This window comes from Xiphophorus maculatus, chromosome 11 (genome assembly GCF_002775205.1).
Source record: "Xiphophorus maculatus strain JP 163 A chromosome 11, X_maculatus-5.0-male, whole genome shotgun sequence".
Lineage (NCBI taxonomy): Eukaryota > Metazoa > Chordata > Actinopteri > Cyprinodontiformes > Poeciliidae > Xiphophorus > Xiphophorus maculatus.
In genome coordinates, this window is record NC_036453.1 from 11,215,923 (window position 1) to 11,231,604 (window position 15,682).

A 15,682-nucleotide genomic window follows, 5' to 3' on the forward strand; every position below is an offset into this window, starting at 1 on the left:
CTGAATGTTTTGCTAATTTAAATTTAGACAAAAAAGTAAACCTAACTGCTTTCACTCAGAGTCTTGTAGATCTGATGGATCTGTACACCTTCTGTTTGGATTTTTTTTTTTTTGACTGATTTCTAAAGTCAGGAACTTCCAAAGATATATTTTAAAAAAATCACAAAATATTGTTAAACTGAGAGCAATAAACCAGAATCTTATCTGAAATCCTGTGAGGACTCAACAGGTTCCAACGCGTCAGAACCTGCAGCCACACCCGCTGACGCCTACCTACACCCAACTGATTCCCCTCCATCACTTCTTCTATCCACCAATCATCTCCATCCAAAACCCCACCTCTCCTTCCTCCCTCCTCCTCCTCTTCCTCACCGTGCACTCCATCTCCTCTGGCTCTGGTTTGATCTGTACTGAGGGCATGTCTCTCCGGCCTTGGGCCTCCTTCTCCTCTTCCGTTTCCTCCTGCTTCACCCTGACGGTGAGCGTCCCCACCTCCTTCGGCTTCTCCTCTTCCTCGTGTGGCGGCCGAGGCCCAGTCGCCAGCTCCTCCTCCTCCTCCTGCTCTCGTCGGGCGGCGGGGGGCGGAGGTGAGGACGGCGGCTGCCGGGTCACGGCGCTCTGCTTGGCCGGGCTCCTCTGCTTCTTTCGGGCACCAGCGGCACTCTTCTTCTGCTTTGGAGTCGACTGGCACTGAGGAAGAGGAGGAGAGGCAGACAATTAGTTAGGAAGATACAAATCATGCAGAAGATGCAGAGGACAGGAAGGTGGAGAGAGGAGAGGAGAGGGGAGGAGGTGATAAGGAGGAGAGGAAGGGGGGAGGGGTCGGAAGAAGGTAAAGAAAAAAGTTTGAAGCCAGAGAAAGGGGGTGAAAAATGGGAGAAAACCAAGAAAAAAGGAAAAGGTAGAAAGGAATCTGTAAGCTGGAGTTTAAAGGCAAAAGAGCTGATAACAAGCTTTACCTCCTCTCTAAAAATCAGCCAGAAGAGGGCTCACACACACACACAGTTTAAAAAGAGAGGGGAAATTTAAAGCTAGAGTAAGAGAAGAGAGCAGAGAAGAAGAGGCAGAGAAACAAAGGCCTAAATCCTGAGGCTGACACTGAGGGAATGAGAACGAAAGAGAAATAACAGACAGAGCAGGGAGGAGTAGCCGTGAACTGACCCCTCCCTCCCTTTCAGTGGCAGGCAGGCAGACACACCCTTTTCTGGAAGCCGAGCTGCAACACACACACACACACACACACCCCTTCAGAGAGCGACTGGGGAGTGCCAAGGCAAAGGGACGCAAGCACACACACACACATTCAGGAGGAGAAGCAACACACCCCAGCTCCTCTAGCTTACTCTGCTGTCCATTTGCTCTTCCTTTATAAATTAAACTACCAGAAAATCATCAGCTCTCCCACAAATTATCAGGGAACAGAAACTTTTGACGAGTAAAGCCCAAAAAGATCAACTTCAAGGGTTTTGAGATGAATATGTCTACAGGTTTAGGAAATAGTTGGAGTTTAAACAGTTTGCTTTTACTTCTACTTCAACAAAGCAAGGTTTCCACTTTTATTCTGTATTTCTCAACTATATCACATGAATACAGGAAGAGATACAGATAGTTAAAGTTTCTCCTGAGCAGGCTGGGAAAAACGCAGCACAGAAAGGGGAAAAGGAAAGAACAAAAAAACATGAGCAATCTTTTAACATCAGAAGACAATTTATGCCAAAAAAAACTGTGTCCTGAAAGAGTATTCATACCCTTTAAACTTTCTATAATACATCTAAAATCTTGTTGAAAGAAAGTCATAGGAAGTCCTGTTTGCCACAAGCTACAAAGGAGGAACAGCAAAATTGTTAAAGGAGGACTTTTGATCAGATAAGAACAGAATGAAGCTTTTTGGGGGTCTACAAAATGCAGGCAAACTAACATTTCATCTGCTTTAATCTAACTCCAGTTCATTTGTCTAGGAAGTCTGATTCGTTTGGGGAGGTGCGAATTCGTAATTGAACTCTGATGAGGACCAAAAAAGCGAAAGCAAGTCTTGATTCAGTTAAAGTGAACTCTAGTGCGGTTTGAATCAAAATGTGAACTCCAGGTGGACTGGAGAGCGCTCCAAAAACAGGAAAAGGACTAAAGCACAGGGCATTCTGGGTAAATAAAACCACAACAAACACACAAATTTGGCACTAACAGAAGAAATGGCGTTATACTAGAAACTATTTATTATAACCAATAAATTCTGACGCTACTCCACTTTTCTTTACATTTCGTGAAGGAGGAAGTTTTTATGTCGTCTCCTTGAGTGATTCTTGGTACAGCGCTTGGTACAGGGCGGAACAGGTTTCTCAAAGGGTTTGGTTCGTTTGACACAGTGTAGTGTGAAAGCAGCAGCCAAAAATATAACAAATGTTGCAATTTTGGTCCCCAATCGTACACTGGACATCATCACAGAAAAACACAATGCCGGCAGCATCATGCTGTGGGGATGCTTTAGAGGGGCTGCAAAAGACTTGAAACCCTAAACATACAGCTGGAGATCTAAAGTGATGTCTCTACAGCAAAAGGCGATTCTATAAATTATTGACTCAGGTGAGCGAAATACAAAAGCACACCACACTTTTCAGAATTGTAATCATTTAACAAATATAAACCAAATCAATCTTTTCCTTCCATTTCACAGATACTTTGTGCTGATTAATCAAATAAAAAGTCCAAGCAGTGTGAATACTAAACATACTGTAACAACATCCCCTAGAATTGCTCACAGATTTAATCAGTATAGTAAAAACATTGCGCCATTTTAGTTGGTGCTGCAGGTCACGACCCCTGCTTGGACTTTTAAAACATGCTGACTTGCCTACTTTCTGTTTCCCTTCCCTATAATTTCAGCTGATGCTGGTGTGAATACAGGCCTGGTTTCTGAGCATTAAATGAATAATCTAATATTGTAAGGTCAGCACGTTCACACACATACGCTTTATACAAAAAACATTGCGTTGGTGCAATCAGACCATCTGTACTATAAAGCATCTTATGTTTAAGCACAATCATCTAAAGCAAAAATGTTCAATCTGAGTGATTTGTAAAAGCCTCCTTACTGTATATATAGATGCTTATTTGTCAACTAACTTTTCTGGTTGACCAGTTTGCTGTGTTTTGTCTTGTTCCTGTGAGCCTGAACCATGGTGCTGAGTTTTATGCTGGTATGCTACCCAGCCCCAGCAGATTCCACAGTGGGGTGGGGCCTTAAGTTAATCAGGTCGGGTGTGGCTGTAAGCACCGCCCCTCTCACTCTCATGCAGAGGACACACACACAAGTACCCCTCCCCAGGTCCATTGTGGCCAGACAGAGCCCCCTCTGTGTCTCTAAACAAAGGTAAATGCAGCTTGATGCATTTACCTTCCCCCCAAACCAACAACACAACCCACAAACTGACTATGTCTGATATTTCACTGGACTCCCATAGATGAAAGCATATTTTTGGTGTGAAAAACAAATGACTTCTGGGGCAAAATGTGTTGGCATTTTGTCCTACAATTAAATGTGACACAGAAAAAGTTATTTCTAAGGTAGTAAAGCATGCTTCTACAGTAACACAGCCATAATGTACATATCACTGCACCACAATGACATGACTTCATCTATACTGGTATGTGTTTCAGTTCTGCTTCCAGGAAGTTTGAACACGAAGGCAAAAAAGGCTTCGACTATTTGTGATCACCTTTTTTTTTACCCTTTGCAATTTGTTTGGAGCGTTTGAACCAATATTTTCTCAAAAATGACAAGACTTCCATTGTAATTTTTTAGTGACTCGTGACATCTCATCTACCACTCATCGTGCTCCAGTATGTCCAGTCCTACCAATGGCAGATGACAAGATAAAGCTCTAGCTAGATAATCAAACTAGGCTCTATGAGAGAAGATCATTTGCAGGTTGAAAAGTAAACTGTCTACTGCATTAAAACTACAGTAGACACTACAGTAAAAAAACACTAAAACTACAGTATGTGAACTCTTTCCAGGCTAAACTGGATTTTTTTTAAGCAGAAAATGCATTTTAAAAAACTCTTCAATGTACTTTTAGTAAAGCAGCACCAGTTACCTGTAAAGGCTCAGTATTTAGGTAAATATGACTTTTGTTTTAAGAGAGGATAAAACTTGTATCAGCAATTTTACGCTATCTACTTTTAATGTTAAAATCTCATTATATTACCCTCATTTCATCCCGGTGAACTTATGGACTGTAGAATCCAGCAGGATTGTTTCTTCAGCTGTAACTCCATAAACTAAAAGTATTTATCTCATGCTAATGCCTCCTGTCTAAACTAATGTTAAACTGCTAATGCTATAATATAGCATTAGCTAATATAGCATTAGCTAATATAGCTAATTCCAATTAGCTATATTAGCTATATTAGCTAGCTAGCTATATTAGCACTAACTATATTAGACATTAAAGTAGAAGACATTAAAGCTAATGTCTTCTACTGACCACTGCCAATAACTGTTAGACAAATGCTAATATGATCTGCTATTGTTCCAACTCTAGCTAAATTGTCTATCCAGTAAAAGCTAATACCATCTGTGTGACTAAAACTAATATCTAACTAAAGGTAATGCTAATCCTATACGTTTACCGAATCTAATAGTATCCAACTTGCTAAAGCTAATGCTGTTTTTTCCAACTAATGCTAATGCTAACTGAATCTTATGTGATCTTGCTAACTAAAAATAATGCTGTGTTAAGATATCCATACTGCTAAAGACAATACTATTTTTCTAATTTTTGACAATGCTATATGTCTAACTTACATTCATTTTATTCATAAAATTGAAGCTAATAACAGTCTTGCTAAACGTAGAATACAGCTATCTGTGTAGCTAAAGCTTAAACTATCTGTGAAACTAGAGCCATTATCTTTTGAACTAATGCTAAGGGTATGTATTTAATGCTATCCCTTAAAATGATGCAAAAATGATCTGCCTGACATCAAAAATTGAAGAAAATATTGTAACTTGTCGAGTTTATTTTTGGATTCAAAAGGTTAGATTAGACATATTGAAGTCATTACTGGTTATATCACTTGCTGTGAAAGCTGTGTTGGTGAATATTAATCTACAAGAGGCCATTGCTCTATTTGGTGCTGTTTTGTTACATTTAATTTCAATATGATTAAAAACATACTCTATAAAAATTAAATAGTGAAGTAGCAATTTTACAAAACATAAAAAAGCACACAAAGTAATGGAAGAGTAGAATGTGTGTATTTTGATTTTCATCACACTGTCAGTTTGCTTTGTTAACAAGCAAATCTGTTTATTTGTTTTGTTCCCCCTCCTCTCCATCCACCCTCACACACACACACACACACACACGCACACACACACGCACACACACACACACACACACACACACACACACACACCTGCACACAACTGAGCCTGCTTTGGCAAATAAAATTTAAAGACAGTCTGGAGACTTGGATTGAGGTTTATCTGCTGTCATTTACAAGACACTGAGGGCGACATACAAGTGTCACTACTCATGTGTAATGAAAACAGTTTAGAGCTGATCAGGGCAACCCATACACAATAAAAAGGAACAATTGAAAAGAAGCAAGAGCACCTCTGAATATTAGTCCCTTCAAAAATGTTTTGGATTTAAAATCTGCATAGTGTAAACATAACACTAATTTGCTAATAATAGCAAATAATTCTTGAGTGTTTAACTTAAGTCTGTCTGGCTTTCTAGATGGATGGGGTTAAGTGTTTAATGTGAACATTAAAAGAAGAGATTTCAAGTCAGCTGGATGGCGTTTCAGCTTGCAGATCACACGCATGTTCTCACTGCAAACAGATCGAAGCAAACACTGGGAATCTTCAGCAAATCCAACTTGATCCACATCTGCCCTCCGACAAGGCAGTAGAGGGGAAGGAGCGCACCGAGGGGGGCCAAGAGCTAGATGGGTGTGTGTGTGGGTGTGTGCGCGTGTGTGTGTGAAGAGCAGCACTAACGAGTAGCGATAGTGAGAGTCTGTAGTAAGCCTATGCGCATGTTGTGTGCATAAATGAGAACTGACAAGATGCTTGTGTGTGAAACCCCCACCCAGGAGAAGGGGGTCCCACTGTGGAGTTCCAGGAATAAAAAAGGGTGGGGTGGGTGTGACCCTGTCAGCCTCTGATCCCACCACAGGAAGTTGGGGTGGGGGTAGCTGGGATGAGGAGGATTGCAAGAGAAAAATAGAGAAGGCTGCAGAGTTTCTTCACTTCTTTATCGGCCACTTCTTGGGTAAAAAGGTTTTTGCCCACTTACAACTATCTTCTCGCTGCATGAAAAGAGGGATTTTCGACAGCTATTGACACCTAGAGCTGCCATGCGCTTAGAGATTGAGGGCTATCGGCAAGAGTTTTTTTTTTTTTTTTGTCAGAATGGGAAATTGTAGGGAACTGCAAAGAATTGTCAAAAACTGTGTGCGTCTGTGTTGCCCTATCACCCCCTCCACTTGGGTCTAGGTGAGGCTTTCATATTCAAAAGAAGTTGCTGGGACCAATGCAAATGCCAATCAACTTTTGAGCACCTGCCTTTCTGACTGCAGTTTCTGTTGTAGTTCACCCATTTTACCTTCTGTGCACCACCCAGGTGTGTTTATCAGTATCAGTTCCAGGATCCGGAACTGTTTAATAAAACCCCTCAGTGTTATTACCTTGAGAAATAATGAGATTTGTTTAAATATAAAACAGGCATTAATGCCGAAAATGTTCTAATGTTACAAGTCATATAAATGAAACAAATACAGAGTGACATTCACCAGCGCTTGGCCACACTTAGCTCACTTTAGGGATGTAACCAAGTGTGCATCGCTAAGTACAATTTTCAGGGTAAATCTGATTATGCATTGTCAACATTGCATGTCTGCCAAGCTCATCCAAGATTGTGTGGTGGAATGCAGACAGAGCCACCAGTGTACACATTTCCAAGAGAAGTGTTTCTGCCGACGTGACAAGATTTCGGCCTTGTTTCGAATAAAAGAATGCTTTTAATCGCAAAGTAACGACTCTCCTCCACATGAACACAAGCGTCTTATTTGTTTCTTACAGAAAGCGGTCTGCCTTCTCCATAATGCCAAAACATGTGTAGGATGAGATTTCTTATTATATTTTTATTACATCTGATGTTATAAACTATTAAAAATACTCGCATCTTCTTTTATTTTTTCAGACGTGAAAAATGGCCCAGCCTTAACAGCCAGGCCTCAGACCTCGCTGCCGAGGCACTCTTCCGGAGTCCACCAGGACGAAGTGAAATCCTGTGAATTATGATTTCACGTTTAGTGGTGAGCACTCAGACATTTGTAAGTAAAACTGATCTCCCGGTTATTATCTTGTGTCTTCTGTTAGAACCCAGTACAGCAAGCCAGAGTGTGGTAAACACAAGAAATCGACAACATGGCGGACGTGATCTTCAATATGAGGACGGAGGGACGAGATGAAGTCGGTATGCATTATGTTCATTCACTGCGTTTATTCCCGATTGCTCAATGGCTGGTTATCTTATGCACTGAGTGAAAGAGAATAACTTGAATGTATTTATTTGTATATATTTTTTATTTTTAATTAATTTATTTATCTCCACAGACACTTCACAGTATGGGGGTCACATGGCTGTTGATCAGAACTCTTCAGGCACGTTCTGATGTCTGTGATGAGGACAGAGATGTAACTGTGTGTGAGTATCTAATATTTTCAAATGTTTGTGATATTTATTGCTTCAATATTGTTTATGTAAATATTTTGATTTTCCTATTTATTTATAATGCACAAAAATGTTTTCCAGCTGCGTCCAGGACCTGCTGCCCGTCACCCAGATGTTGGTCAAGAAAGAAGCAGGTAAAATTTATTACTAATCTAGAGATGTCACAATTCCCTGAATGATTCAAGTACCGTAAATACAAGTAAAATTTTATTGAGGCAAATTATCTGCCTCAAAGCTTCATTGAATTATGTTTTACTATTTATAGCACTATGTTTCAGATGGGTGATTATTTATTTTGCATAATGTTCTCAATTCCGTATACGAGTTGATGACAAATGCTAAGATTAGCAGCATAACCTCCAATTTTCAAATTCGGTCCGGGGCGTCCGGGTAGATTTCATTGCTTGATGTCTGGGTTTTTATTGTTTTTCGGGTTGTTATGTCTGGTGCGATGCCTGGAATACAACAGCTCTTCTCCTGCTGGAGCTGCTGCCTTGTGGCTGGATCAGACAGAACACAGTGGGCTGCGAGTTAGCGTAGCTAGACAAACTGGAAATAAATTTCCTATCATTCTTGTCACCACAAACAGGTGGTGTTGCGCATCATGGCAGTACATATGTGTTTCTGTCTGTGACGAAGGAGCCACATCCTGTCACTAACTTGGGACACAAAAGTTAAAAATAGCCGGACAAAGTGAGAGTTCATCTATTAGAGTGACTGAAGATGAATACATAAACTAAAACAGGAGTATAGACATTCTTTTTATAAGCGTCTTTGTAGACCCACTGCTTTATTATTAAATTGAATATAATTTCAGATTTATTTTTTTTTTTTTCCAGGTTGATGTAAAAAGTGAGCTATTATTGTTACTGGTTAGTCACAAGTACAGAAAAGTAAATGTTAGGGAAGCACAAATTTGAAAATTTGGGCCGATATTAATATATAGTATTAATACTTCTGTATTAACCAATATTTTGTCAATTTAATAAAGCAAGACACTTATAAAACAATTCCATAGTCCTGTTTTAAATTAATATTGTCTTATTCAGTCAACTTAACAGATCAACTCTCACTTTGCCCAGCCCTTCGTAACTTTTTTGTCCATGTGAGCGACAGGATTTGGCTCCTACTTCATACATAGAAACACATCTGCCAGCCATGTACAGTACATGCCGGTCTGTTGTGAGCAGAATGGTAGTAAATTTATTTTCCAGATTATCCATAAAGTTACCTTTACGCACAGCAGTCCGCTGTGCTCTGTCTATCCGCTCCACCTGTGTAAGTACAGATGGAGCCACGCACTTTGCCGCTATTTGCTCAGTAGCTCAGGGAGGAAAACGTTGTCGTGCTCTTTGCATCGCACATTTTTTAATCATTCATTTTAATAATGCCTATTGGTCCCCTTGGAAATAATAAAAAGTTGGACATCAATCAATAAAATCACCCCGGATATTTTTCTTCTGAGGATTTTTTAAAATACCAAGTAATTTTAATTAATTTTTTTTTCTGTTTCTGAGTGTTTTCTATTTTTTTCCATTAAAGTTGTTTTATGTTCTGTAAGAATGCATTAATAGGATGTTTTTTGTAGCTTTCAATGTTTTGTGTGTGCAGTCTAAGCTGGAAGTTGCCACAAATGTTTTTTGTGGCAGTGTTTTTTTTAATTTGTCATTAAATTTTTTTTTTTTAATGACAACAAAGATGCTTGCAGCTCATAATGGTTGTTCTGTGTTCACAGGTGATGGAGGAAGGCAGAGAGTACTGGCAGCAGAGGAGGTGGCATTCTGGGATGATGGCACCTATGAGGGGAGGTCAGGATGGACTGTGGTGAGGTGGAGACCCCAAGTTCCCCCAGCCAGGAGCTCAGTGACCTCAGGTCTACACTACAGGAGAGACATCAGGCCTTTCCTGAACGCAGCACAATGTTGGACATGTTTGGACAAAAAAAACACCACCAGATGGTCCAGAAGTGGACAAGCATTTATGTCTTATTTTGTGTGGAAACAGTGAAAAAAGTAAATGAAATAAAAATGTGTCTCATTGATGTTCCTCATATATGAACACATTGCATATAATATATTATTTCAAATGAATTAAGATATTTGCACGAGAAACTAGACCAAACATTTGGTACAATTGTGCATTTTTGCAAGGAAGAAATTAATTAAAGAGCAATTAAAGATTTAAATGAATTAATAATTTAGTTCACAATATTCTCACTAAACAAATATACGGCATTATACCCACAAGTGTGTGGGTATAGGTTTTTATGCCACCTATTGTGACATAAAAACAATCCAGGTGCAGTTTGCTCGTAGTAAAACTGTTTCTAATGGGATAAATTGTTGAATATGGCCACAGAGTTTTAGATTACAGTATCTCAAAAGCAAGTCAGAGACGGTTAATAACAAAAACATGTTCATTTAGTATTAAACATTTGCAGATGTCAACTAGATCCTGCATCTTGGATATGTCAAGAGACAAGCCTAATCCAGAGAGGCTCCTCACCGCGGACTTAAAGAGTCCTGACAACGTCCTGGTGCCAGACACCACAGGACTTCCCCCGAGGTCCCAACTCCATGCCCCAATGCATCAGGGCTGATTTGGCAGCACAACGGGGGCACATATGTTAAAGACAATGCATGTTGACTCTGATCTTTGCAGGCTCAAGCAAATGCTGCTTTCTCATCCAGTTTTATGAATGGAGACTGATGCAAGAAAGGCAAAAGCCAAAAACAAAATAACCACTCAAAACTTTGGGGATTGAATTTTGTCCATGAAGTGGGGAATATAAACGGTTTAAAACCCTCCTGGTTTGATAATATAACACTACAACTCACACAGACAGGTTGTTATTAACCAGTACCAGTCCAGGGAGCTTTATTTCCCTTTAAGGAAAGTAAATGCTCTGTCAGAGCTGTGGTCTGTGGCTCAGTGACTGCTTGCTCAACGGTAACATTAAGTACGAACAGAGAAAACCAACAGCTGGCCACTTTTTTTCATTTGCTATCGAGAATCGTTAGAGAATCTACATGTAATGAGACTCAAGTCTCAGACCTCAAGTAGAAATTAAGTCTGGAGTCTTTAGAGTGTAAGGCAACTACAAAGTCTTTGTGACTTAAGTGTGTCTCAAGTTTACAACTAACGGTAGATTGGCAAAGCAGATTGAATGTGTGAGTAACATACAGACATTTTTGGTATGTGATACATTTTTCACATCAGTCTGAACGGCCAACTTCTAAACTTTTCACTCACCCATAATTCTGATTTCCCATATGTGGTGCTAAACCAAATACATATCCAATAGTTTGTAAAGGTCATGTCACATCCAACGTTTTTGTTATTGACATGAGACATGTTTCGTAATTCTGCTCCGCAAGAACCCAGACGCAGTAAACTGGGAAGTAAACAATGGCTGAACATTATAATTAGGAAAATTATGAAAGAAGCCTGTGTCAATGAAGCGAATCACATCACAATCCCACCACTCTTGGTTCCGACTACGCATCCAAACAGACTTCTCTACAGAACTTGCATTATTAGCTTCGTTTGTCTTGTCATCATCTTGTGACAATAATGTTGACTCCTTTCCTGAACAGCTTTAAAAATCAATCCACAGTCGGCGGCATCCATTGTTACTTCTGAAAGCAATGCACTGCTGTGTGGCGTCTACGGAATTAAGCATTAAGACTTGTTGTGTGAACCTTAGACTGAGTCCCAAACTCTGGTCTTGCATACATTTTTTCGGATAAATAACTTCCTCTCATGGACAGTGTAAATATCACATATTGTATGGGGGATGAGTGTTTTAGTGCTTTCAGGTTGACATTAAACCTTTAAGTCCTAAAAGGTGTGCTGGCAATCCAGCCAAATTAGCAGCACCGTAATTCCGCTATCTGAAAATTTCATAGTTTTTGAAAAGGGAGACGTTGTGCTTTCCAGTCAATATCGGGTTATCACGGTAATTTCACCCCTGGCGAAAGGCGTAGCAGGGAGTGAAATTAATCTGAGGGGCATTCTTTTAATAGATGGTAAATTGCAAAAATAATTTGCAAGATATTGAAAGTTCCAGTTGTTACGGACAAATGGGCAAATACATTTACTCACAGGACAATTAAAGAACGGCATACAATTAAAACAAGCAAAAATATAAAATTTACGACATAAAGGGTTAAATTAGCATGTTTAATATGAATGAAAACTGCAAAAAACATTTTTTCTAGAAATAGCTCCTCCTGGTGGAAACCAAAATCACTACAACTTTTACATTTTAAGTCAACTCATATTTATTTAAAGGTATTCATCTGTTTTTCTTTTTTTTTCTGTAGTAACAAAATCAAACTTAATAGGGAGGAAGTTACACTGACCCAGCAACTGCAATAGCACAACCAAAATGGGCAAAACTAGCAGTTGTAAAATAAACTACATGCAATAATCATAGCAAATAATGAAGTGATTATAATAAACTACTCTTTAGCAACTAATTTTAGCTGTCACAAATCAACGAAAGTCGACAGTGTGTCAAAAATAACATGCAGAACTGGCTGTGTCTGGGCTTCATAACAGGCCAATCTCCACATTTTTTAAAACCTATTTTTATCCTCTGAAGGCTGGCTGAGCGTGAACTGAACGCTCTGCTTCATCCTCATACGATCCCACACATTCACACCCGCTCAGAACAACCAGTCTGTTGCTGCAAAGCTGCAAAGATCTGATGAGAGCCCAGAGTCATGCTGTAAGTTTGTGACAGAAGTTTTTTCCATTTCCGCTCTGTGCTCTATAGTCTGGGTTTCAACCCCTTGTTCAACTCTGTTCTCGTGAATAATTTTTGGCATCATGCAGAGCAGTTGGTATTGAAATTAACTGAATGTTTAGGCCTCATTTGATGAATTTTGCAGATGAAGAGGAAGGATACTAGTGCAAAAAGACTTTTTTTTTTTTTTTGCAGTGCGCGAGCCAGAGAGGGTGGGACTGTGAGACTATCTGGGTCAGCTCTCCCTTCGTGTCGCTGCTGCCTCTCCACAAACCCCCTCTGGCTTTGTGTGTGTGTGAGTGCATGCACGTGTGGGTTGGGAGGGGGGAGGGTGGGACTACCCCAGTCAGCCGCTGCGTTCATGCCCTCACTTCGTTCCCATGCATGCTCGCATATGCGCACATCTTTCACTTGTGGTCATGGGTTTCTTGAAAAAGTTCTCAAGAAGAAACACATTCACAGGCACCTGGACACAACATCTGCACAGAAAATAATTAGGTTTCCATTTTTCTTCCCGTGTTCAACTGCTGCTGGGGATTCCTGTCATTTTACGATACTAAAAGAGGAAAATGAATAACCAAACGAGGTGAAAAGATTTGCCCACCTAATAACGGCTTTTTTTCATTCCACTGGCGGTTCAATCTAAGTTCACAGCACTGCTAAACATCCTGCAATACAAAATGCAATTCACAGATGAAACAATGCCACAGTTTATCATCAACCTAAACGTTTATGCAGCCAAATCTCATAGTCGGTTAGATTTTATCATCCTCGGGTTTGCTTATCTACAAATCAAAAGAGGCAGAAGTGAACAGGTGCAACTAGAGTTCCAGGTTGATTATTCATTGACTAGTAATGGGGAGTGTTGGCGTAAAAAGTGCTTCTCTTTCACAAACACCGTTTGCTGTTTTGGTTGGCTTATATTTTTGTTCACGGTGCTCCAAGATAGCGTGACTTTAATTTGAATGAAAAGCTTCAAAGCTTCAGCACCTCTCGGTTTAAGAACCAAATTCAAACTGGAGACGTTGAAGCTGGCAATGTTGAAAGAGATGCTGGATTTCTTCAAGCTATTGGAGGTATGTTTGCTAGAAAATAATAAATAGGTCAGGTCTGGGCTATGACGACAAGAAATTAAGTAAAAACTTGCAAAAACATAACAAAAAACTATAGCGTGCTCGAATCCAGCTATTGACTATCCAGTCTGCAATTTTGTGGTGTTTATTAAAATTTCATTCTTCAAAAACTGTCCTGTGGTACAACAGGTCATTGTATCTGTAACTTTAACATTACAATAACACCAACATAAAAAAAAAAAAAAATCAGACTGAGATTTTTGGAACAACATTACTGCAACTACGTTCTTGAACTCAGAGCCAATCGACATGTTTCAGTTAAAATCCAATCATTTTATGCTAATTGTTATTTTCTCCCCACACTTGTTAAAAAACTGCAGCAGGTGTTCTCCCGGCATCTCAGTTGTTAGAAAACAATTTTTGGATACATTAATGTTGGCATCCTAGAGCTAACTTCAGTTTTAGTAACGCTAAAGTTAGCATGCTAACAGCAACAAAATGTTGTTGTTGCTAACACTGAAAGACCTAGCAACAACAATTTCATATTTCGTACAGTCCAAACTTCCATAAAAAATATAACCAGTCAGGTCTCATATCAGTCATAACTCATAAACAGTCAAAAACACCTTCAGGTGGTGATAATTGTATTCTAGGTAGTCCACATGTCAAACTGAACCAGATTTGTTCAGAATTTCCGATAAAAGTGATTGTCTGGAAACAACATGGCCCTCCAGATATTTGGGACTAAATACTAATATGTTGTTTGAACCTTATTTAAATTAAATAAAGTGTCGCATTTAAAGGATTGTTTCATTTGTTTATTCTTTAAAGTCACTATATAATTGTTGAGCTGTAACAACAAGGTTCAGTTTTCTGAACGGGCCGTACTTTGGATAGAAGAGGACGTGCACCAGATTAGTCTGCTGGGAGGACAGGGAGGTCAGTTTCCATTGGTTTCCAGCTGAGGGTCCAAACATTGCACAACTCCTGTAACTGGAGTCCCTAACACCCACACACACACACACACACACACACCCAAATCACACACATCCATGCCCCTCCCTGCGTGGCCTCAGCCCTGAGACGCAAAAGGACAAACTTCTTCATACAAGACCAAGGGTGTGAAGAAAAATCTAGCGAAACTCACAGCCTGTGCTAGCTATCATGGTCATAAGGTTTTGGCTTGAGAGTCCTTCAACTCAAAAAGTTAACATACAAATTTACAGAAGGTCATTACTTTAGCTCAGCAAATCCTTCCCCTCCCCGTCTCAATTTTCTTCCTCCTCTCGCCCTCCCTCACTTTGTGCTGTGTGTGTGTTTGCAAGGGTGGGGTTTGGTTAATAAGTGACATGGATGAGATGGGCAGATGGGTGGTGGCTGGTTGGCTGCAAGAGTACAAAAAATACCAAAACCTCAATGTAGTCCCAAATATTTAATCTTTTTGGAAGTTAAGTCTCTTGGAATTTCCAAAAGGTCCTGAAGACTTCATCTAGATTTATGTTGTTCTGTCAGGTATTCAAGGAAAAATCGCAAGCATTTCGGCCTCTAACTCACACACTGAAGGTTGTTCATTACATGTGAGACGACTGGATACAGCAATCAAAGTAAATGAAGAATATAACCTGTAGGTAAAATATGCTCAGGAATTATATGCTTAAGGAATATGCAAGGACTAAAAAATTATTTTTGCAACATTAACATTAACCAGTGCTTCCCCAGCCAGCTTTGTCTCCATGTGCAGTAGTTCCTCTTTTGGTACAAGCCACACCTATCCAGGTATTGCACACAAGGGATTTGACTTGACAACAGACTGCATTCGTCAATTGGCAGATAGACTGTATGAGCGAAGGCAATACTTTTAAACTCCTCAAAAACATCTCAACCACCATTTTCAACCCAGATGAGGACATAGTATGAGATGCAAATAGATTAATTCCACAGTTAACTTTTAATTTATCAATTGTGGCAGAAGAGAGCATGCAGCATCAACTGGATGGGGCAGCCCGCATCCAACAAGAGAAACTGGCTGCTGAAGGGGACACGCAAAATTACATCATCGGAGAATCAACCACAGTTCCTGCACGCTCATGGTCCACCCAAGGTCCCACATTCCC

At 39.8% G+C, this 15,682-nt stretch overlaps 1 protein-coding gene across 1 annotated transcript in view; it reads right to left on the bottom strand.

Moving 5' to 3' along the window:
- LOC102218074 (Krueppel-like factor 8) overlaps window positions 1-15,682 on the bottom strand; it is a 72,722-nt gene that overhangs the window by 32,894 nt on the left and 24,146 nt on the right. Inside the window, exon 2 of the mRNA XM_023342014.1 lies at window positions 373-690. Coding sequence (XP_023197782.1) covers window positions 373-690 — 318 coding nt within the window. The remainder of the gene's footprint in view (window positions 1-372; window positions 691-15,682) is intronic.